We start from the raw sequence: 24452 nt of genomic DNA, 5'->3' as shown, positions 1-24452 counted from the left end.
TCGTCCGTTTCGGCTGGGGTAGTAGCTGTCGGTGTCTGGCGCACGGTCGGTTTGGAAGCTTGCGCCGAGCAACAGGACTAAAGTTGCGAGTGAGTCAGCATACACGCGGACGTAAAACGACCTACCAGCAAACCTCCTGCTGTGCCGCCATCACGCACGTCCTTTGTCGAGCCTGTCCTTTTCGAATGCTACTCTAAGGTAGCTAGTTACAGTTCATCACGCATGGGTATACGTTCACTCAACTGCGTGCTCATGTTTACCAGATGTTTTCACACATGATAAATGCTTCGATCTTAATTTACCAGAAAAAAAAGTGACGAGATCTGGCGGTGAATCAGACCTAGAAACCACCTTTTTATAAAAATCACTTAGAAGTGTGCTCATTCACTTATTACGTCTTAGGACTTTTGTAGGTACAAAGGATCCACCACACGCTGCGCCCCCGCTATACCCTTCCAATTGCGATCGGATCGGCAAGCAGCAGTGGCTGGTACAGGTCAACGTGATGAAACTGATGATCACTAAACAAAACTAAATTACCGACGACAGAGCCCAGCCACACAAGACACGTAGATGATTCTTACTGAATGGTACACGATGATGAACGCAAACCAACAACCGACAGATCCTACACGGACTATAGTCACGCTCTCATGGAACACGCATGGCTCCAAGCTTCTCCAAGGCCCAGAGCAGCACGAGGAGCTAGCACTGCGGCAGATCCCGAGGACGGTGGTGGTAGCTGGTGCCGCGGCGTTTAGGCGATGAGCTGGTGGTGACGCGGCCGCGCGCGGGCACCAAGAGCAAAAGCGTGGCTGCCATGGCGGCCTTATCCGCCCCCCCCCCCCCCCCCCCCCCCCCCCAGTCGCCCGCGCCTCCTCCACCCCATGTTTCCGGACGGACCCCATGGCTGCTCTCGCCTCTCGGCTTTGGTTTCTTGCGCGCTTTTCTGTTGCCAGGTTTGGCCCGCGGGGCCCGGCGCCGGCGACCTTTTGGGCCCCTTGCCGGCCGCGGGCTTGTGGCTCTTGTTCCGCACACCGACTATTCACTCTTTCTCTGTTGCGTCCACTTCAATTTTTTTTTGAACGATTGCGTACACTTTAATTTTTGTCCACGCACCTTTTGCGCATGGACAAGATCCAAAACACTTGCTGCTGATGTCACTATTGACCTACTGATTGGCCACGGTCCTAAAAGTGAGTCATATACTACAAGTGGGCCCCGCATAATTTAAATTACTCAATACTTTCATCTTTCAAAAATTGAGGAATTTGAAAAATGATATTTAAAAAAAAAGACTGTTATGAGTTTCAATTTCAAAATGAGAAAAATAATTTTAAGATATTTCCCTAGTAAAAGAGAAGCTTTGTTGTATTAAAACAAATACACTACCAACATAAATTTCATGGACTTTCCGATGAAACTAGTTTGGTGCTTTAGATTTTTGTGTATTTTTCGATGACAAAGCCAGAGATGTTTGACTTAGCAAAAGTTAATAGTTTTTTTTGTGTGTGTTCTTGCCACCAGTTTGAATTGCAATTGTGGCTTTTGAGCATTTGCTCCTATTCTGACCATTTACTAGGAGCAAAATCGCATTGAATCGCAGGTAAAATCATCGAAGTTAAAAAATAAATATTATATTTCAAAGTAAGGATATATTACAAATATCTCAAGTTAAAAGAAGTTATAATTTTGAACGTATGTTGTTTTTATAAAAAAATAGTACGCTGGATTTAGGTCCCCATATACAATTGAAAACTGCGAACCAGCCGTGCGAATTTTAGTTCTGTGTTCTCGGCGGAAGAAGAGAAAACACTTGCCACTCTGCTGAAATATCTCTCCCTGCAGCCGATATTTCCATCCTCGAGACTCGTATAGCTAGACACAGACACCAACAGCGGTCTGCTTTCCATGCCCCCCACCGGATCGTGTCGCGGTCTTTGCTTGTTTCTCCCTCCGGTGTCCGCCTCGCCGTGGACCACAACCACCGGCCGTCCCCGTTGGTTCACACGGCGGCGTTTGCGTGCCGGACCTGCGCGGCCCGGATAGCCGTTGCTTCGCCGCTCCATCGAACGGGGGAAGCGACGCGACGTGTGGCCCTCACGAGGCGCTCCGTACGCGCGTGCGTGCGTGCATGCATGCGAACGGCAGACGGGGACGAGCGTCTCGCCTGATCTCATCCCAAACCCAAACGCCCCTGTCAAACACCGGTGGCGGTGGAACCTCCATCAGGCGCCGCGCCTCGTGCTCATCTCCAACATGCTCCTGTCAAAAAATCTTGGTCTATCAGGGGCAGGGAGCTCGTCCCCCGCGCGTCGCTGTGCGTGCGACTGTGAGGGTGTGCGTCATAGCTGATGTTTTTGCATGCTTCCAGGATGCGGCAACAAGAAACTTTTAGGCTACTGATTAAATGTCACCATGACCGAAGGGGATTCGACGCTACTATTCTCTCGGCACTGTAGCAAAATTGCAAATTCTGACATAACATGATGCAGAGTGATTACCATGCAAAGTATAATTATTTACCCGCCAAAAAAATTAGCATGATTAGTTATCTAGGGCTGAACAAAACCTGTGACAAGAGTTACAAAATTTTGCATTTACAGTTACAACCATTGACCTAGTACTGATAGTTTACAACACTTGTACCCGAGAAAAGGGAGGGATGCAAGGCTCTCTTGTGTGTATGCTTTGACCACGGACAAACGAAGAGTGGTTCGAAAGATGTGGCTTTCTTCGAGCTTTCGTGCACGAGAATGCTGGTCCATCGTCTCTGCCACAGCCGAGTTTTCTTGCACGCACGTATATGTATTATGTACATCCTCTTTCATAGTTTCACGCACGGTATGCTTGCTTTTCTTGTCGCGGAGTCCCTGATGCTCGCTGTACATGCGACTCCAATATCTTCTTGGGCCTCAGCTCAGACTGTTCTTTTGGGACACGAAGTGCCATGAACTGCAGTGAGCCGCTCCGAACTTGGTAGATATAGCATCCCCATGGATAAGCATCTGATGACGCCCATATGATTTGCTCCTCATACTCCGCATCCTCTGTGAGTCTCTCATCCACGCATAGAGCACAGTCAAGAGGGGGCTCCTCAAAAGCAGGCACCGCAACACACCCAAGAGCTACGTAACCGCAAGGTGGTCTTGGAAGCCATATTGAAACAGGGCTTTTGTAATCCTCGGCACAGTTTCTCCAAACCTGCACGCAAGTCAAATATGAATGTGAAATATGTGAATAGGACTCGCCCCACGCCCTCTAATACAGGTACAGCAAATACTGACCAGGTCGTAGCCCAGAGGCAATGTAAAATTCCCATTGGCATTTTTGTAGACAGCAGCAAGAGGTGGTGGATAGGTGCCCACATGAGCAACATCTCCAATTGAGACATACCTGAAATAATTCGCTCAGTATCTATAGCATCAGCATAAAAATGTTACATTGGACATGTCAAGTGTCAAACTTCATACCCATTAGGGCACAGAGGCCTCCAGATGCTGAACACCCTTCCATCATCCGCAACCTAAAGTAAACATCAACAGTTGTTTTACATCAGATATCTTGAAAAAGATATTTTTTCTCAGTCACTCAGATTGTGTTGAATTACCTGCTTGGCAACTAGTTTACATCGGCTCTGGAGTTCTGGTTCACTGCTCCACATTTTCTGGAAGTTAACCGTGTGGTTTATGAGTCGTTGCTCCACATCACTAGAAGTTCCTCTCGAGCTTATCAAAGACCTAGAAAGACTGTGGGATTCCCTTTTATCATCATCTGACGCAAAATACACATGGCGCTGGCCTGATGGAACCTATTATGGTTTTGTTCAGAAGTACAAGTTCAGTTCAGGAGAGCCGTTTCTAAAAAAAAATAGTAAAGTTCAGGAGAGCAGCCAGCAGGAGAGAGTACCTTCAAGGGTATAACTTTCATTGCTGCCTGGTGAGATCTCCACATTTTCCGAACTGAAGAACAAAGTGAAAGTGCCTGAGGTTCACGGTCTTCATCAACGCTGCACTTTATAAGTCTCACAAAGTTCTCAGACCTCCTAAAATTCTTCAGGTGTATGATAACATGTGAAGGTTTCTGATACCCAGCTTTTGCTAGCTCCAACGCAAGTACTTCTTCCCAAGGAACATCCCAAAGTATTTTGGAAGGTTTCTTGTCCATTTTATCTAGATCCAAGCACTAAACAAACAAAGAACGTGAGTTTTAATAAAAAATCTTGAAGTAACACGATGATACAATCAGAAAGGAATAAGTGTCACCTGAAGCAGTATCACCCGCTTGTTAGTTACTAAAGCAATCCTCTGGTTTGGCAAAATAAAATGGTCCTCATAGTAATCGGACCATGCATACTTAGAAGGTTCTCGAAATAAATCAGTGCATGCAAAATATCTGCTTGCTTCTGCCAGGTAAAGGGCCATCTGAAGCAGAGAGTAATCCAATTTAGTTGCACAGCATGGCAAAAGAATCACTCTTTTCTGACTAATATTATTAGCATCTTGCTATTTGCTTTTATTTTCAATCGGAAACTTGCCCTGAGTGCTTGATCAATCTAACCATTGGCCCATTTAGTTTTATTTGAGTTTCTTAATAGATATTAGACTTAGACTGGCGACCTTCTTTCAGAAATCAATGAAACCTTTTGCACATTAGGCAAAAGGAAAAGAAATGAACAAGAAACAAGCGCCGTACCTGACCCGCAGCTTCAACTTTGTCATACTCTCTTATTATACCATCTCGGTGGATAGCACGAGGATCTCTTATCCTCTGGGGTACAGATTTGTTACTTAGAATGTTGACACATCTCATAAAACTAGCACTAATTCCATCAACTGTCAGTGAGAAAAAATCCAGAGCCCCACTTAAAGGTTGTACAATGAAACCTACAAAAGCACGTCCAAGACCAGGTGCAATGCCTATAAGACCATACTGTCTGGCGCTCTCAACTGGCTTTCTTAAGACACCAGAAACCCCAAAAGCCAAACCCTGAGCAAATGCTTCAGTCCCTTGAACTAGTCCATCGCCAACACCAGTGATCCTCCTTGACCAGACCTGAATAACATTCCACTTAAGCGTTTAACTGAGCGAACATAAACAATGATAAAATAAACCATATAAGTTATTTCACCTGCTTTGATCTCAGTTGAAGAAATTGCCCATCAGTAGAGAGCTCCGCAAATCCTTTACTAAGTGATGATAAAGTTGATTTTGTCACTCCAAAAAAATCTACAGAAAAGATTAGATGCAGTGGATTATGAATCAGATCTCTCTTGATTCGGTTCATGATAGCAGGGAAGATGGAGCTCTTCCGCATAAACCGGCTTCTGTGCATGACCTTCCGCAGATGTACCTAAGGCAAACATCAAAGGAGGAGACTTTATGGGACTGAAAGTATAAACCTCTATTTAATAATTCAGAAATAAGACTAGCCCAAGAGTTTTGAACTGGACCACGAATATATGACGCCAACTTCTGATGGCAGACATGAAAGGAAAAGAAAAACAAAATTATTCCCATTTAACAACTATCATTTGATTGACCCTACAAAAATGACCAACCTTGCCTCTGTTATTGGCACTAGAGTGAATTGCTTAGGTCTAATGAAAACTAAGCTGAACAACTTCACTTTTGAGTATGGTATTTAGGGTAGTGCACTGACTAGACATACTCATCCTGGAGTTCCACTTGAAGTAATGTTGCATACATTGCACCTTGCTCAAATACCATAAAGATAATGGAACTGAGTTATTAGGGAGTGCGGTAACCAGATCTCTACCTGGATTTATCAGGGGATGCTGTGTTTGTAACTATTGATTGAAAATGTCCTCCACCAGAGAGCAAAGACATGATACATTTACGAAAATTATCAGCCTCCACCAGCGCAGACACCCACTTACGTGAAATAAACAAAGCTATGAAAGGCGGTGCCGACTATCGAAGAACATATCCTACCAGGCACAAGTACAGACAACTCTGAAAATGACCACTGGCTATCCTGACGCAAAAGGCAGGGGTAATGCTATGCTAAAAAAAGGCTGGGGTAATGCTTGAGAAACAGGTAATGTGATTTTTTTGGCACAGTTCAACTGCAATATGGCATCAACAACCATTTCTTTTTTTGCACAATATTTTGAACTGAATTTTAGCATAACTACACAGAAGGTCGTAAACTTAAAGTTCCTGGATACTTGTGAACATGCACAAACCTGACCTAAGGTGACTGGCTTAGTCAGGCACTGGTCATGAAACATGATGTTGAAAACATAAACTGACTTCATCTTACCTGAATCCTAAAGGCATTACCCACAGCAGATAGGACAGGGCCCCATACGCCTAGGACACCTCGAGGTCTTTGAGTAGGGGCAGTTTCCAGAGATATTTTTAGCCTTATCTCTGAAATATCAACAAGCCTGCAAATTATACAATTACTTTGTGACACATGTCAGCTAAGTTATATGTAGACTGAAAAAACTTAGTGCATACGTGCCACAGAAGCAAAAGAAAACAAAGACCAAACAGGAGAGCTGCATATCTTTCCATCAAGAAGAAGACACAATGTTTAAGAACATTTACAAACATGGTAGTAAGAAAGAGTTCGAGTTACCATTCTAGTTTACAGGAAGGGTAAAGCATTTATCTCTATCTAGATAAAAGTGTAGCACCTGATCTTAGCAATAATTACTGATACATGAAAGGATGCATCAAATTGGAAACATGCCAAAGCAATTTCAGATGTAAAAAGACGTGTCCAAAAAAATAGGAATGTCTTGATAGTTGCTACAGAAAGTTAGATGGCAACATGACGGCAACGTAGGAGCTTACTCTATTCGTATCTCAGGATCCACTTCAGTGACAGTTGTGCTGCCGCTGGCACTGACAAAACGAAGATTGTTGTAGAAGTCAACTAGTGCCCAAATAATGGGTTCATGAATATTCAGTCTCCATGTTTCATCAATTACCTAGAGAAAATATGACTTTCACTTTTTCAGTATGGGTTGATATTAAATAAATTTGCTTGTCAAAATATGAAAAGCAACAACATTACCCGGATATAGACATGTGGGTAAACTTGAATGCCGTTGGATGTCACATTGCTAACAGCAATGTTTGCTTTGAACACAGGACGGTTTGAATCAGGCTTGCTCTCAGTGGCCAAAACAACAGACATTGTAGACAGTGGCAACTGATTATCTAGTTGCAACTGGCCAAGAATTAACTTAAACCTGCAAAACGTTATATGTAAATAAAAAAGATGATTTGGAGCATATAATGCCATGATTAGGAAAATGAGATGCTATAAAGCTAGGTTCATAGGTATGCCATCAGTTAACTACTTGGCTGTTGTCCAAAGATCATGCCTCTTCGAAAGTAGCAGTGGTAGTGGCTTCATGAATACGACATAAAAAATGGTGAACTAAGTGTATATTAACATTCCCAAGTCCCACAATGATGGAAACCATTTCTCTTGCATAGGGAAGAAAAGGTGATTTCTAGACCTGTGCATGTCTTGACAGAATGTTGATGAAACAACACATTAGTTGCAAACTGTACCTGCTAGTGGTCCCAGAATCATAACCAGTCATGTACGAAATGAAAACCTTCTGCAGATGCAAGTATAAAAGCTCTCTCGATTTATGATCAATCAAAGATATTCCAACAACTCCAAGTTCAACAATAAGCTCCAAGGGCCTGGCACCTGGCTCTATCTCGTTTTCTTTCAGTGCAGATGCTTGGTGATCAATCAATTCAGACCCAGGCGATCCATATACTTCATCCTTTCTCGGGTAATCGGTAAACTTCAGTATCTTAATATCACTGGTCTCAACCATACTGAACTGGAGGCCATGTTCCCTGAAACCGGCGTAACTTCCTATAGGGTTTTCAAGGTCAACACATAGAACACAAGCAACATCTCCTTTCTGGATGCTAACATCAATAGCTTTCTGTCCATATGGGTCATCCCAAGTATATTTTCTGGTTGAAAGTGGTTTCACTTGGATCCAAGTATCTTCACCTAAACCAGACTGGCGAGTACTGATTGTTGTATTACTTGTCCGGTTCTCAATCCTACAAGCAACCATAGAATGACCATAGTCATAAAAAGGGGAAACAAATGTCTGCATGCTGTTATTACCATTTCATACTACCTGATTGGCCCATATCTTGGCCCCATACGGAATACAACCAGGAATCTTGAACCTTCTTCATAGCCACGTATCTCGGCTTTCACAAATTTCTTATTATCATCCTGCTTTCTCATTGCTATAATAATGGTGTCTTCTTTTACTATCTCCAGAGGTTGACACCAGTCTGTATCCACCAGTCGGACCTTCAAATAGGGCAGAAGACAATTGCATTTCAAATACGGTCACCCAAATCATTCAAGCAGCAAATAGTAATGCTGAAGGAAAATTGTGGTATTTACTTAGAGCAGAGCCCATCATGATATCCTTACCTGACATTAATTACTCGTGGAAGGTAACACATGCATCCACATATCATTCTCATTACTCAAGATAGACAAAAGTTTGGAAAGGTAAAATAATGAAAACTCAACAAGTCAAAGCATTAGACGTATAACATGGATGCACATTTTCAAATAGAACAATTGATATAACCAACAATATGATGAACGTAATTTTTTTTAAAAAAATCGACCAGACAATGCAATGTACAGAAACCACATTGAGCATATAAAGAGCAGGCAAAAGACAGTTGATCCAAATGGCTAACACAGTCTCTTAAACAAAAGACACGACAACAAAAGATCTTGAGAAGAAGAAAATACTAACATGGTAATTTACTTTTAATAATGGATCCATCAACAATTCACGCATAAAATTCACCTAAATGGTGCTATCATTGAGAATGATGTAGTACCTGCAGCTTGTCAGTGTCACTCTCAGAGTACATAAAGGAAACCCTCCAGTCATATGCTTGTAGGACCTTTGGCTCATCTTGAACACTAAGTTTTATGTACAAATCTTGTCCAATCCTGTTCGTGAATGTTATGTATGGGCGTACATGGATAACCTGTTGTGTCATGACATGAAATTAACGGATTGACACTTACTATATGAAATTGTAGATTAACATGCAGCTACCTTTGTTGGAACAGCTTGATATGAGGATGGCTTGGAACAAAGAAGAATATGCATGCATTTTCCATCATCATCATAGGCAGAAAGATCAACCGCACCATCCTGAATAGGTAGGAACAACGTTATGACAATCGAAGTGGTCCAAAACAAGAAATAAAAATAAAAGATCCAAACTAACCATATCACCAAGAGGTGATAATTCTTTTACAGATCCAAACCGTCCTTCATGTCCACCAACACATGATAAAAGGCCTAAGCCCTTAAAATTTAATCCAGATGCTATAGTGTATCCCTCAACCAATTCATCATGTTTTATATCATAAAGGTGCTTCTCACTCCTTTCCAAATGTGAATGTGCAAGAATCCGCTTCTTCTCTTTCTTTCCAGAGGTGTCAATGAATCGCAGAGTAAGTGGAGGCAATCTAGCAAAAGATATCCAATAGGGAACATATATTCTGATAATCCTTGCCATCAAATAGTCATTATCGCTGCTTTGTTCAAGCAGAAGTTGTACAGTCCTACAGAAGAACAGAAGATGAATAGGTTAAGAGAAGCTCGACTAGTGAATAGTTATGGGATGTTATCCACCAGACATTTTTCATGTTTGCATTGTTACCTTAGAGATAAAGAGCTTCTTAGATTGATAAATTTTGAAGGTGCTTGGGTTGGGTGTGATATAAGAACAGGCTCCTGGAACCAGAAAAACATTTCAATAATGTGCAACAAAAATTAAGAAAGCATATATTTTTGAAAGAAATTTTATACATACATGCATTTGTTCCCATCCCCCATGCGGAATGAGGGACAAGTACAAAGGGTTTCTTGGATCAACATTGTGAACCTTCACAGCCTCTCCAGGATTTAAGGTACCACGAGAGCAAATTGAATCTTCATCGCCGAGGTGACTAGAACTAACAGTATAATGTGCAGAAATGGGAAGGTAGTATGATAAACATAACGGGGCCTTGATAACTATGCTCCAATCATATACTGGATCCATGTGAACATCTTTGCCTATTTCCTTAGCTTCTATACTCAAGCAAAACCATAATCCATGGCAAGAACTGGAAGTGCCATCAATCTGTGAGCAGAATATCAAGTTTTCTGATTCATACAGATCCGATATACATATATCTAGGATCTCCGCCTTTCTAAACCCAGTTTGACTGTGTCTCTCCTGGACATCACTCCAGGAGTAATTCATGTGCTCGTGATGAATTGCTGGTCTTAGCTGCAACATATACGGCACAGCAAGATGTGAGAGACCTGATAATGGGACTGGAACCACAGAATTGGGCTCCAACGTTCCGATCAGCATTTGATCCTCTTTAAAAGAACTGTCTTTTCCCTGTTCATTTGATAGTGCACTTTGAACGGATCTTCCTTTTAGACGCAAATCAACAACAAAATTGGTTGTGTTAGTAATTGACACAAGGGAACGTATGCTAACATATCTGTTGCCTTCATTGACTGTTGCTTCACTAGCAATCACACAATTGCCAAACCTCCAACATGCTGCAGGTACAGCATAGTTTAACTTCATGTTTGTCCAAGGTCCATCTTTGGAAGGACTAATTTGGATACATCCAGTCTTACTTCTTTGTGGATTGGCTGTGTTCCCTTGTTGGACACTAGCTCTACCAGAAACAATTACAGCAAATCTTATTTTCCCACTAGGTTTAACAGTTTCACGTTCCTGCAAATAATTTTGAATGTCATGTCATAAAAAATATCTACATATAAATTTCCCAGAAGCACACCATGTGTGCACTCTATTCTGAAACAGTGAATCCATACAAGGTTCTCCAAGTATCAGTTCTCACCAATGTCTTTGTTGACATAAGGTCACCTATAGTCAAATCAAATTTGGCAGAGTCTGACTTTGAGACGGGAGGGAGCTTTTGCACAACTTGCTTCAATGGAGCAGAGTATATACCAACTGGTTGACCTGTTCTCAACATAAATAATAAACTAGTGTAGGAAAACAAACAAAATAATAGTTATTGTTTTGCACTAAAACAACGAACCTCTACCAGCATCAAGCACAAGAAGCTCCAGAATATAACTCTCCTGAAACATTTCGGGTGAAAACGAAATGTTAATAAAATGAAAACATGGCTGTTGAAAAAGTTACGACTAACCACAGTGGAGCAACTGTCATGGATATCTAAAGGACAAGGAGCACAGATGTTTAGGATTGTGCTCAGTTCACATACCTCAGATTTGACTTTGAAAAAGAACATTTCGTTCCAGTTCACCTTTCTAATGTTCTGTGACGAGTGTTCTCCAGCAGCAGCACAAGTACGGGCACTCTGTTGCTGAGCATCAGATATAGAATGATTTTCTGAAAAGAGCCGCACTGCAGTCATATATTCACCAGTTGCTAATCCTTCACCCACCTTGATCTGGGAAGGAAAGCTAAGTTTAGAATGACCAGAAAATGTCATTCACAATAATGACCAGTTGCAACTGTTTACCAAGTTTGCAACATATGCAATGAAGTGCAGCATCACCGGACACAGGACATAAGACACCACTGCCCAGTGGCGAAGCTATATTCAAGCTAGGGGGTGCATCTGCACCCCCCAAAATTTTCAAAATCAGTTATGGGAAGCCTCGAACTAGAGAGATGGCCAAGGCGACAATGCCACCGAGCAAAGGTAGGGGTAGTAGTAGATGCAGCAGCAACCATGGGGACAGGTGAGGTGGACGAGGGACTCGCTGTTGGAATATAAGTGAATTGCCCACCTCTCCCCATCAGCTTAAGCTTTTGGGTTGAACTGGTTGGTGCATGCAACTCAATATGGTATCAAACCAGAGGTCTCGAGTTCGAATCCTGGTTAGCGCAATTAAATTAAATAATTGTCGCTCGCTCCTATCTCCTATTCCACGTCTGAGACCTGAGGGAGCCTCCACGTGAGGGTGAGTGTTGGAATATAAGTGAATTGCATATCTCTCCCCATCAACTTAAGCTTTTGAGTTGAACTGGTTGGTGCATGCAACTCAATACTCGCCACAGTGGACGAGGGAAGGCGAAGCCAATCAAGCTCCTAAAGACGCTGAGAGTCATGGCGCCTTGGCCCAATCCTCACAAGAAGTCCCGTGTGAAGATCCTGAACACAACAAGAGTCTGACTGAAGGATGATGCGACATCCATGATCAGTGATCTGGCCAGCGGACATCAGCTGCATAGTGAGATTAGGAATATGTGAAACTGTAGGCACATGAAAGGAAGATGTCGAGAGAACACCAAGTAACAGAAAGAGAGGTGCCAGCAACGGTCCGAACAACAAGAGGGTGATAAACAGAGGACAAGGAAGACAGCTGGGTAGAATCTGGAGTCATATGGAATGAAACACCAGAATCAAGAAACCATGAAGATGATGTATCTCGGTATAGAGGCAGCGGTGGTAAACCAGAAGCATGAGCAGTAGCCAAGGAAAGGGAGGAAGTAGCTGCATTGAGGCGGCGGAACAATGGGAGAAATTCCCGCTCTAAGGTAGAGCCACATACAGTAGCAGAAGAGGCCATCAACTTTCTTTTCTTTTTTGAGAAAGAGAGACAGAAAAGAATGGGGAGAGCAAAGCAGAACAGCCGCTCGGAGGGGGGGGGGGGGGAGCAGAGCAGAGTCGCTCGGGGAGGCAGAGCAGCCACTCGGGGGGGGGGGGGGGCAGGAGGCGCGGAGCAGCAGCCGCATGGGGAGCAGAATAGGAGGCCCCGGCCGCTGAGGCCAAGGCGCGCGCGAGGGCGCAGGGCGTGGAGGGGTGCGAATCCTGCCGGCGACGAGCCAGCGGCAGCAACGGCCAGATCAATGGCAACCCTAGGCTCCGGTACCATGTTAGAATGTGCAACTCAACTCTATTGCAATGCCACAAAGGGGCAGATATGGTGCTACAAATGTGCATGAAGCAACCTATACAAGTGAGAAAATACTGGGATGTATATACATCTAACAAACACTATAGTTCCTGTTGTCGTCAGAAAAGATGGGCTTGGACATTGTAACAATAGGTATAGATCCAATACAGTTTACCAGAAACTGGTTGTTACATCCAAGTTTCCCACCTAGTTAAGGTAACTTGAGTTTTGGAGATCGGCTTGCAGTCAATAATAAGCCAGCTACCCGTCACTACCAGTTTACAGTGTCTGGCGCGGCTTCAAATGCTAGGGCATTTCAGTATGTGTTCTCACACACCAAAATAGTAAAGCAAGCTGTGAATGTAGGTCAAAGAGTTGACCACACCATTTCGTTATAGGGCAAGCAATATGCAGATGCAGCAGAAAATGCTGAAGATTCCACTAAAAGGTCAAAAGTACACAGTTGAGTGCAATAGAAAAGAGTTACCTCAGCATCGGCGAGAATGGCAGTTATCATCAACCGGGATGATTTAGCAGATTTTCCATTTAAATGAGAATCCAATAGATCCTTTGAAGCTGGAACTTTTATGGACCTATCATCCCCAGATGGCAGCAGAGTTACAAGTGAGCTGCTATTTTCAGTCGTTCTTATGTATATATCTTGCCCGAGTTTGTTTTGTGGGACAATGTAATAACTTCTTCTTCGATGAACATCAAGAACTGGTCGTTCAGTAGAAGAAAATGTTTCCTGATAATAGAACAAAAGAACACTTACTTAGAAGAGAAATCATAACAAAAATGTTAACTAAAGGCTCAAAACAAAATAAGTGTAGCGTTCCATCTTTTTTTATAGATGGTAAGACAAAAAAAAATTTAAGCTTAAAATAGATATACCTTCTTGTATAATTCATCACCAAGGCTAATATTGTTCCAGCTAGCATAAGCTTGTGATAACATGTTTGTATTGGAAACTGATACATTCAAATTCAGATCTCGAGTTGAGGTAATACGGAGTTGGCCAGGAGAACCTGGTGTATTCATGTCATATTGGTACCTGATATTCATTAAAAAATGATTATCAAATTATGAAATAACAATTTAACAAGAAGCTGTGATTTTGTAAATAATATGGTGCTACATGTCATGGCTTAACAGGCAAGTAGAACAGGCGAAACCTAGTGAATTATCCAAGCTCAAATTATTATTAAATACTTGTGAATACAAAAAAAATTGGAAGTTTGTATCTACAGTGCACCTATGATTTTAAACCACGAAAATGAACTGCTAAAAGATAGGTATTGTAGATTAGGCAGGATAACAAGAAGAATGGTTTGTTTCTCATGAGATTCTCAGTTCATGCGCGTTGTACTTTTTTGTGTGTGCATTCCTAGACGTTTCTTTGTATACACATTATCTCTATACATATTACATAATTATTCAGTAGGGTCCTCCCATACTGCTGAACTGCTCCCTAGAAGAGTTACCTAAGAAATCCATCCGTTGGTTCAATGAAGGGCTCCCATGAACTATACTTATCATTATAGGATCTGGCCACAAATGACAAGCTCACGGTCGCATTTAGATGATGAGAACCCCCATGGTAACTAAGTCCAACACTGTCAAAGGACATGCCAAATAGCGGTACCATCTGCATGGAATAATTCAAACATGAATATGAGAGAACATAACAGCATCAGAAAAGCTAGAGTATTTGCAATAAAGACATAAGTCAACAATCATTTTAAGATGTTTAAATAATCGTTGCTAGCCATGTACTCCCTCTGTTGTTCTTAGATGTCGTACTTCATTTTTGCAAATAGTAGGAAAAGAATGCCGTGTCAGTGTCCGTATGCAAAGTGTGCCATGATTGTGCAGAGATTTTAATTTGGCATGCACGGTGGAGTAGTACTAGTTACTGCAGGGATGAGATTTAGTCTGCATGCGAGGTGTACTAGCTACTGCAAGAGCCCAAAGACTTGCAGGCGGTGGAGAATCGATGCAGAATTAACTCATGGGAGAGAAGAAGTACATGCTCGTTACCATTTCCTTGGTCTATGTGCAAAAGGAGAATGCGACATCTAAAAAAAATCGGAGGAGGTACTTTGTATAAGACTCACCATTCCTCCATAATCATCAAAGGAAACAGCTGAAAATGCTTTAATTTCCGCATCAATAACGATGCTATCTGAAATGCTTGATGTAGGTGGACCAGCAAGCTTCAGTGCAAGCCTCTTGGGAGGTTTTCTACATTCACTTCTCACAAGAAATGTACCGGCATCATTATCAACAGTCCATAAGCTAAAAGATTCAGATGTTTTAGCATTAGATGAATCCCATACACTTTCCTCAGAAAATTGACCTCCCACCACCATGTCACTTCTAATACATCTTAACGTATTGAGGTCTTCTTTATCTGGAGAACTTTTAGATGCAACACATCCTAATGCCACAAAACCTGAAGGAGATTTAGGAAACCAAAATGATATACCCTCCATACCCCGGTGCTTCTTAATTCGGCCAACAAGGTCATAACCTTCAGGAGCTCTGAGAAAAGTGTCTTCACCAGTATCACGAAGGACAACAGCTGAATTCGGTGGTTCATACCTACAATTGAAGTTAAATATTAAGTGCGTGTTGATGGAGCTTGGTTCTTAAATGACAAAGAATAATATATAAAAGATACCCGTTAACAGCTATGTCGCCAAAGTAGCACATTCCTTCAGACAACATTGGACGCCATATTGAGAGCTTCTTTGGTGAAGAGGTCCCACTATTTGACCAAATTAGTTTAAAGCTTGCTACCGCTTCAAATAGCCGACCTGAGGTCAATGCTGATCTTTCTAGCTGAGAGGCATCATTCGTATAATCTTGCCTTCTAGAGATAATCTTAGAAGATGAGTCTGCACTGTTGAATAGCATATGTCGAAGATCATAAGCATTTCCATGCACGCTCATGCTTGCAGGATCTCCAGGTAAAAAGGAACCAAAAGAGTTATCAACACGCCAGAATATCATGTCACTATGATCCCTAAAAAAAGATAATTGGACATAATGCATGAGTGAGCAATCTCTGTAGCTATACAACAAATATGAAAACAAGTTCAGACAATATGTATTTGACCTCAGAGCAATGCAGTCCCTTAGATTACATGATGAAACCAAGGAAGCAGTTAAACAGAAAACTGAAGACAAAGGCGGTTCAGCAGTTCCAGGTGAAACAGCACAACCCATTGCAACATAACCCACTGGTGCTACAGGTAACCAAACAGAGCAGAGTTGGCCAACATTAGAGAGCTTATTCTTCAAGTCTCTCTCATTCTGATGAAATATGTTTGTTCTTGGAGAACTAGATTGCCATACTAGCTTGTATGATAAAGGCCTTTTGACCCTTATAACATTTGAGTTCAAAGCAAGGACTCCTTTAGAAGGAGGATCATTCCTAAGATGAAAAAAGAAAGATGTTACAAATCCTTCCAACAACAAAGCAAGTTAAGAAAAAGACAAGAATGAAAGAGTAATCACAAACATTGGTGTGAGATAATCGCCAAAAATGGCATATCCAGATGGAGCACGTGGTCGCCAGAAAGAGAACACTTGATCATTTGTATTGCCTAAAACAAGTCAACAAATTATAAACTATCACTAAAAGTATACACCAACATAACTCCAAGTTTTCTACTCCCTGCGTTCCAAATTGTGGGTCGTTTTGACAAATCTATAATTTTTGCTATGTATCTAGACATATAATGTATATCTAAATGCATACCAAAATCTATGTATCTAGATTTGTCAAAATGACCTAATTTGGAACGCCTGCAGTAGTACCTTGCACTGTTGCAATTTTGTCAAACTGGTAGCACTCCAGTGACATTTTCTTTGACGACATCCTGAGAAATGCTGAAATTTCTTCCTCAACCGCTAAAAACAATCTGAGAATACTAAAAGAAAAATTCATATATATTTCAGAAACCAGCAGATGTAAATTTGTCTTTCCTGACGCATTGGAATATTTTAAGGCCATGTCAAATGGCTCTATAACTCTGATGCCATTACTCTCCATTTTTAAACCAAGTATGTTTCCACTCATCTCCATACTGCCACCTTTCATTATAAGCCTGTCGCATAAAAAAGGGGTTAGTCCCAAATATACAGCGTAAAGAAAGAACATTGTTTTTATGTGTCAGCCACATGTTGGCAGAACTTTTTTCCCCTTACAAGAAATGGCATGCTTCAATAAGTTTCTTGGCACAAATGATTATATGGTTTTCTTGTCAGATGGAAATATGAAGTAAATGTAAAAGGAAAAATGGCGGCAAGCTTCTGGCATCCTTTGTGACAAGAGGGTGCCACAAAAGCTAAAAGGCAAATTCTATAGGACAGCAATTCATCCGGCGATGCTATACGGTGCTGAATGTTGGCCTACAAAAAGGCGACATGTCCAGCAACTGAGTGTAGCAGAGATGCGGATGTTGCGGTGGTTTTGCGGGCACACAAGGAGGGATAGAGTCCGGAACGAAGTTATTCGGGATAGGGTCGGAGTGGCACCAATTGAGGAGAAACTTACCCAGCATCGGCTGAGATGGTTTGAACATGTCCAACGAAGGCCTCGTGAGGCGCCGGTGCGTAATGGGGTTCTTGAGCGGGTCGATATGTAAAGAGGGGTAGAGGTAGACCTAAACTGACGTGGGATGAGTCGGTTAAGAGAGACCTTAAGGATTGGAATATCTCTAAAGAGATAGCTTTGGATAGGAGCGCTTGGAGACTAGCTATCAATGTACCTGAATCTTGAACTTATTTCTTTCGGGTTTCATCTCTAGCCTACCCCAACTTGCTTGGGAAAAAAGACTATGTTGTTGTTGTTGTTGTGGTCCATTAGTATAATTATCAGGTTGTTAGGTGCCGGTTCTATATATACAGAGCCATGACAATCATCTGATACCAAGCAATGAGGACGAATTAATTCCAAGGGTCCTAACAGTCTAGTCTCCCTCCAAGCCCACTCTGTCCGCCTATCTTCCTGATGGTGCTACTCTAATAATGACCTAAGGATCATAACATCTGGTATCACAAGTCAGGGATCCTTTCCCATGGCTTCTCCTGCCAATCAAGCTGTGCCATTGTTGGGTTTGCTGTTGCCATCCCCATGGACAGCGCCACCAAAGCCGGACATGACAGTCCGCGTGCTGTGATCCAGAACTCAGAGACTAGGACAAGCTGAGAAGGTTGCTCGATGCCAGAGAAGAGGAGTGCAAGGGACTCAAGATCTGGCGGACAGGCTGAGAAGGAATCGATCCACTCACAGAGAAGATAATACGTGAGAGCCTTTTTAGCCAGTCAGCCAAGTGATGATCTGCTTGGAGCAGCTGCCATGGCTGCACATTGTTGGTGTATATGTGAGCCCATGTATAGAGGCCCATCTAGAGGCTCATGTATAGGATCTATATATCCCACCCTTCTAGGGTTTGGAGGAATACAAGCCATTATTCTCTCCTACATGGTATCAACTAGCCTTCTCCCTCTCTTCCTCCTCTAGCTGCAGCCGCCGGCGGCGGCACCATGGCCGGCCGGCCGCCGGCGCCGCCCCTCCCCCCTTCCCTTCCCTCTCCTTCCCTCCCCTTTCCTCTACTCCCGTCTGGACCCAGGGCGCCGTTGCCACCCCTGCTGCTGGCGTCGCCCTGACTGCCGGCGCCGACCTGGCCGGCGCGGACACGGCCATGGCCGGCCCAGGCGCAGGCGCCCTCGCAGCCAGGCCGGCGCTCGGCGCTCCAGCCTCCTCCTCCTCTGAGCGCGCAAGCAGGCCGCCGCTAGCCGGTCGCGCAACCACCCCTGGCGCCGCCGAACCCGCCGCCCCCGGCGCTCCTCTGGCCATGGGCGCGGGGGGCCGCCCCTGGGCACCGCTGCAGCCGCCCCGGGGCTCCTCCAGCCGTGGGCGTGGGGGGGGCTGCCCCTGGGCGCCGCTGCTGCCCCTGCTCCTAGATCCACGCCGCTGGGGAGGGAGGTGTCCACCCCTTGCCGCTGCTCCTCTGTTCCAAGGCGCGGTGGCCGCCCCTCTTCTGTTCCAGGCAGCCGCCCAGGCACCTCCTTAGCTTGCGGTGGCCGCCCCTCCTCTGTTCCAGGCAGCCGCCCAGGCGCCTCCTCTGCTCTAGGGCGCGCCTCTGTTCCAGGCCGCCGCCCAGGCGCCTCCTCCGATCCAGGCCACCGCCGCCGCCGCCGCTGCCGCCGCCCTCCGTGCCGCTGTCGCCGCAGCCCAGGACGCGAGGGCCGCGGGCGCGGGCGTGCCTGGCGCCGCCGCCGCCACCGCCCGGGCCACCCAGGCTGCCGCTGCTGCCACCGCCCTCCGCGCCGCTGTTGCAGCGGCCCAGGGTGCGGGGGCCGCGGGCGCGGGCGTGCTTGGCGCCGCCGCCGCCGCTGCCGCCTCCCCTGCTCGCGTTGCGCCAGCTCCGCCCCTGCGGCCCCTGCTGCCGCGGCCGGCGCGGGCCCTGATGGTCCGGCTGCCACTGCTGCAGCCGCTGCGCAGCGCGCGTGGCTCCAGGCTGCCGCTGCCCCCTCTTCTCCATGGCTTGGGCTCGGTATGCCCCCCGCGGACGCGCCGTTCGCCGCCGTTGCCGTCCGCGGGCAGCCGCTCGTCGCCGGAGCTGCTACGGCCGACGCCACTCTCGCAGTGGCCCTCCTCGCTGCCAAGTCCGAGGCTTCGGCGGCTCAGGAGCGGGTCCGTGCTGCTGCCCTCGTTTGGGAGCGCGAGCGCTCCGCGGCCGATGCTCTCACTCGTCGGGTCGCCGCGGAGAAGCACCACTTCCTTGTCCCGCCCGTCGTCCCCTTCACCGAGCACGGCGCTTCGTCCTCCAACCAGGCTCCGTCCTCTGGATCTGGACCCCGGATCGACCCCCTCCCTAGTGCTCCTCTCACCGGCCAGACCGGGGGTGGCGGAGGACGCGGGCGTCGTCGGCGGAGGGGACGTGGTGGTGGTGCTCGGGGCACTCCGGATCCGACTCCGGCTCCCACTCCTGCTCCTGGCCCTGGAGGTACGCCCTGGCCATCCTTCAGCGCCCCATGGCCAGGGCGCATCCCGATGTGGCCGTTTCAGGGTCAGGGGGGGCCTCGTCCTCAGCCCCAGCCGGCGGCCATACTCGCCGCTGCTGCTCACCTGTTCGCGCCGTTCTGGACCCCGCCCGCTCAGCCCAGCCAGCAGCCGACCTGGCCTGGGGGGTGGGACCAGGCTGCACTGGCGCAGTCCTTCAGCGCCATGGGGCGGACGCTGCCGGTCAGCACCGAGTGGATCGCCGACTCGGGTGCCTCCTTCCACACCACCCCAGATCCCGATATCATCTTTTCTGTCCGACCCTCACACCCCTCTTGTCCTTCTTCCATCATGATTGGTGACGGGTCTTGCCTTCCTGTCACCGCCGTGGGTTCTGCTCCTGGCTCTTTTCTTCTTCCGAATATCCTTGTTGCTCCTCAGATGGTTCATAACCTTTTTTCCATTCGTCAGTTTACAGCTGACAATTCTTGTTCCATCGAATTTGACTCTTCTAGCCTTACTGTAAAGGATTCGGCCTCCCGTCGTCCACTCTTCCGGTGTGACAGCACGGTGCCCCTTTACACCCTTCGCCTTCCGTCTTCGGCTGCACCACTTTCGCCTTCTTCTTCATCTGTCGCCTTAGCCGCGACGCCATCTTCCACCACCTGGCACCGTCGTCTTGGTCACCCTGGCCGCGACGTTCTGGCTCAGCTCAGTCGCAGTACCGATGTTCCTGATACTAGAGCTCCTGCTGAGCACCTCTGCCATACGTGCCAGCTTGGTCGTCATGTCATGTACGGCTTCCTTTTTCTCCTCCTTCGCATGCGACGCATGTCTTTGATCTTGTTCACTTTGACCTGTGGACTTCTTCTGTTCTTAGCCTCTCTGGCTATAGATACTATCTGGTGGTGGTCGATGATTTCTCACACTACTCTTGGACTTTTCCTTTACGCGCTAAGTCTGAGACCTTCCCCACCCTCATCCACTTCTTTGCCTGGGTGTCCACTCAGTTCGGCCTCACCATTAAGGCCGTCCAGTGTGACAACGGACGTGAGTTCGATAACTCCACCTCCCGTTCCTTCTTCCTCTCTCGGGTGTTCAACTACGTATGTCTTGTCCGTATACCTCTCCTCAGAACGGCAAGGCTGAGCGGATGATTCACACGACGAACGACGTCGGGCGCACCCTTCTGATCCAGGCCTCTCTACCCCCGCGCTTCTGGGCTGAGAGCCTCCACACCGCCACCTACTTGCTCAACCGCCTTCCGTCCACTGCTTCTCCTGCTCCCACTCCACACCACGCTCTTTTCGGTACCCCTCCTCGCTACGACCACCTTCGCGTCTTCGGGTCTGCGTGTTACCCTAACACCTCCGCCACTGCTCCTCACAAGCTGGCGCCCCGCTCGACTCGGTGTGTGTTTTTTGGTTACTCCCCTGAACACAAGGGGTACCGATGCTTTGACCTCACCTCCCGCCGCGTCCTGATCTCCCGACACATCTTTGATGAGTCGGATTTCCCCTAGACCACCTCCTCCACACCTTCTTCTGACCCCGAGCTGGAATCCCTCTTTCCGACTGACCCGGTGGTTCAGCCACCTTTACCTGTCTTTCCTTTCCCTGCAGGTTTTCTCGGCACACCGGCACCACTTCCGATGATCCCTGCTGCGCCACGCGTGGCCCCGGTGCCCACGGTCGCGCCACGCGCGGCCCCCGGACCTCCGGTCGTGCCCCACGCGGATTCGATGTCTCCTGCTGCGCCACGCGCGGCCCCGGTGCCTCCCCCTGCACCTGCGCGGTACGCTCAGCCGGTGCAGGTGTACCAGCGTCGTCCGGCGCCGACTCCGGCGCCGCCGCGGTATGCTCAGCCGGTGCAGGTGTACTGGTGTCGTTCGGCGACGGCACCGGCGCCGACTCTGGCTCCGGAGGCTCCTCCGACGCCTACACCGGAGTCGTCGCGGCCGCCATCTACACCGGAGCCGCCGCCGCCTCCGCCGACTCACTCTCGTGTCGAGCCGGAGGTGTACCACCCGCCAGTCGTCCATTGGGATCCTCGGCACATCCATCCCATGGTGACTCGGCGGATGGCGTCTCAGGCCGCGACTCTCTCCACCACCGAGGGAGAGCCGCGGGTCTCTCCGGTGCCCTCCTCTGTCCGCGACGCCTTGGCGGATCCTCACTGGCGTCGCGTGATGGAAGAGGAGTACGCGACTCTTCTTGCCAACCAGACGTGGGACCTCGTGCCGCGTCCGTCTGGTTGCAATGTGGTGACTGGCAAGTGGATCTGGACGCATAATCATCAGGCTGATGGCACACTGGAGCGCTACAAGGCTCGCTGGGTTCTCCAGGGGTTCACTCAGCGACCTGGTGTGGACTATGATGAGACCTTCAGCCCAGTGGTGAAGCCTGCTACTGTGCGCACGGTCCTCTCGCTTGCACTCTCGCGCTCCTGGCCTATGCACCAGCTGGACGTGAAGAATGCGTTTCTTCACGGCACTCTGTCAGAGACTGTCTACTGCTCTCAGCCAGCGGGATTTGAGGATTCGAGTCGTCCGGATATGGTCTGCCGACTCAACAAGTCTCTCTATGGTCTAAAGCAGACTCCTCGGGCTTGGTATTCTCGGTTCGCCACGTTCTTGCTGACATTGGGGTTCACCGAGGCCAAGTCTGACACGTCTCTCTTCATCTACCGCCGTGGGGATGAGACTGCATATCTGCTGCTCTATGTCGATGACATTGTGCTCACAGCCTCCAGTCCGCAGTTGCTTCAGAGTGTCATCTCCTCTCTGCAGTAGGAGTTTGATATGAAGGATCTGGGTCAGCTCCACCACTTCTTGGGCGTCACTGTTGAGCCTCGCTCGTCTGGTCTTCTCCTTCACCAGCGGTAGTACGCACTTGATATTCTGGGGCGGGCTGGGATGACTGATTGCAAGCCCTGCTCCACTCCTGTCGACACTCAGGTGAAGCTGTCTGTTGATCTGGGTGATCCGGTGGCTGATCCTACTGCCTACCGGAGTCTGGCTGGCGCTTTGCAGTACCTCACCTTCACTAAGCCGGACCTCACCTACGCTGTTCAGCAGGTCTGTCTCCATATGCATGATCCCCGGGAGTCACACCTTGCTGCGCTGAAGCGTCTCCTCCACTACGTCTGTGCCACTGACCTCGGCCTGGTGCTTCACCGCTCGTCCTCTGCTGAGCTGGTGGTCTACACCAACGCTGACTGGGCTTGCTGTCCGGACACTCGTCGCTCCACTTCCGGCTACGCCGTCTTCCTGGGCGGCAACCTGGTCTCCTGGTCGTCCAAGCGGTAGCCGGTTGTCTCCTGCTTCAGTGCTGAGGCGGAGTACCGGGCTGTCGCTAACGGCGTGGCGGAGGCGTCCTGGCTACATCTCTTGGCAGAGCTCCACAGCGCGCTCGCCAAGAGCACGCTCGTCTACTGCGACAATGTCAGCGTCGTGTATCTCTCCACCAACCCCGTCCAGCATCAGCGAACGAAGCATGTAGAGATCGACCTACACTTCGTACGCGACAGAGTCGCAATCGGCGATGTTCGGGTACTCCATGTCCCGACTACCCTCCCAGTTTGCTGACATCTTCACCAAGGGACTGCCCTCCTCGACCTTCTCGGAGTTTCGCTCCAGCCTCAACGTAGCCGGTGGCTAGTTGTGGCTGCGCGGGGGGGGGGGGGGGGGTATTTGCTCTTTGTACTCTATTTGTACTCTCTCCTTGTCCAGTCTTGAATACCGCTGCGCCGGCAGTTCAGACTGCGGGGGGTGTTGGCTTTCTTGTTGTCCAGTCTTGAACACCGCTGCGCCGGTAGTTCAGACTGCGGGGGGTGTTGGTGTATATGTGAGCCTATAAATAGAGGTCCATGTATAGGATCTATATATCCCACCCACCCTTCTAGGATTTGAAGGAATACAAGTCATTATTCTCCTACACACAAAACTTCTATCTGAGGTGTTCATGGCCAAGTGAGATTAGTAGTCTAGTCTCCCTCCAAGCCGATTCCATCCAGCTATCTTCCCGGAGGTGTTCATAACAATATACAAGATAACCCGTGGGCAAGAAAATCAAATCTGCAAACTTTCTTGTCATGGTTATAGCTTTGATAATGGTTAATTACATCTTTTTTTTAACCGAAATGTTAATTACATCTTTGTTAAGAGATTAATAATATATGCAGTCATATAACTTAAGAGAGAAACAAATGTCCAAAAAGCACAAGAATCAACTGGTTGCACAAGGTAGCTTTGTATCATCAGTTCCAGACATCGAGGAAAAGAATTCCATGCTTGTGTTGTGAATGCATACATAGCAACTTTATAATAGCAGGTTTTCTATAACAAAATGATTCAATCTCTTGTTCGCCCATTCCATACAATAAGAAAAGGAAATGACAGTGATGCATCGGTATTTATCAATATCCACTACATGTACTAGATATTTGAATTTGATATTGATGGCTTTTAGAAT

The 24452-nt window shown here is 47.0% G+C and overlaps 1 protein-coding gene across 1 annotated transcript in view; it reads right to left on the bottom strand.

Annotated features, from left to right (window-relative positions):
- Positions 1-2457: 2457 nt before the first annotated feature.
- The window catches only part of LOC120651626, a 54358-nt gene continuing 32363 nt past the window's right edge, over positions 2458-24452 (bottom strand). Inside the window, exons 35-63 of the mRNA XM_039929192.1 lie at positions 16788-17077; positions 16489-16573; positions 16084-16401; positions 15646-15990; positions 15080-15566; positions 14447-14610; positions 13857-14016; positions 13450-13710; positions 11321-11509; positions 11132-11174; positions 10928-11052; positions 9874-10800; positions 9721-9794; positions 9283-9622; positions 9108-9206; positions 8884-9036; positions 8151-8332; positions 7555-8070; positions 7049-7226; positions 6826-6962; positions 6287-6413; positions 5132-5353; positions 4696-5055; positions 4266-4424; positions 3910-4185; positions 3611-3811; positions 3474-3526; positions 3288-3396; positions 2458-3204 (exon numbers count right to left, since the gene is read on the bottom strand). Of these exons, the coding sequence (XP_039785126.1) occupies positions 2836-3204; positions 3288-3396; positions 3474-3526; positions 3611-3811; positions 3910-4185; positions 4266-4424; positions 4696-5055; positions 5132-5353; positions 6287-6413; positions 6826-6962; positions 7049-7226; positions 7555-8070; positions 8151-8332; positions 8884-9036; positions 9108-9206; positions 9283-9622; positions 9721-9794; positions 9874-10800; positions 10928-11052; positions 11132-11174; positions 11321-11509; positions 13450-13710; positions 13857-14016; positions 14447-14610; positions 15080-15566; positions 15646-15990; positions 16084-16401; positions 16489-16573; positions 16788-17077 (6949 nt within the window). The 3' untranslated portion in view covers positions 2458-2835. The remainder of the gene's footprint in view (positions 3205-3287; positions 3397-3473; positions 3527-3610; positions 3812-3909; positions 4186-4265; positions 4425-4695; positions 5056-5131; positions 5354-6286; positions 6414-6825; positions 6963-7048; positions 7227-7554; positions 8071-8150; positions 8333-8883; positions 9037-9107; positions 9207-9282; positions 9623-9720; positions 9795-9873; positions 10801-10927; positions 11053-11131; positions 11175-11320; positions 11510-13449; positions 13711-13856; positions 14017-14446; positions 14611-15079; positions 15567-15645; positions 15991-16083; positions 16402-16488; positions 16574-16787; positions 17078-24452) is intronic.

This window comes from Panicum virgatum, chromosome 9K (assembly GCF_016808335.1).
Source record: "Panicum virgatum strain AP13 chromosome 9K, P.virgatum_v5, whole genome shotgun sequence".
NCBI classification, from domain to species: domain Eukaryota; kingdom Viridiplantae; phylum Streptophyta; class Magnoliopsida; order Poales; family Poaceae; genus Panicum; species Panicum virgatum.
The sequence above is the reverse complement of the archived record's forward strand: the minus strand, read 5'-3'. Positions and strand labels throughout refer to the sequence as shown.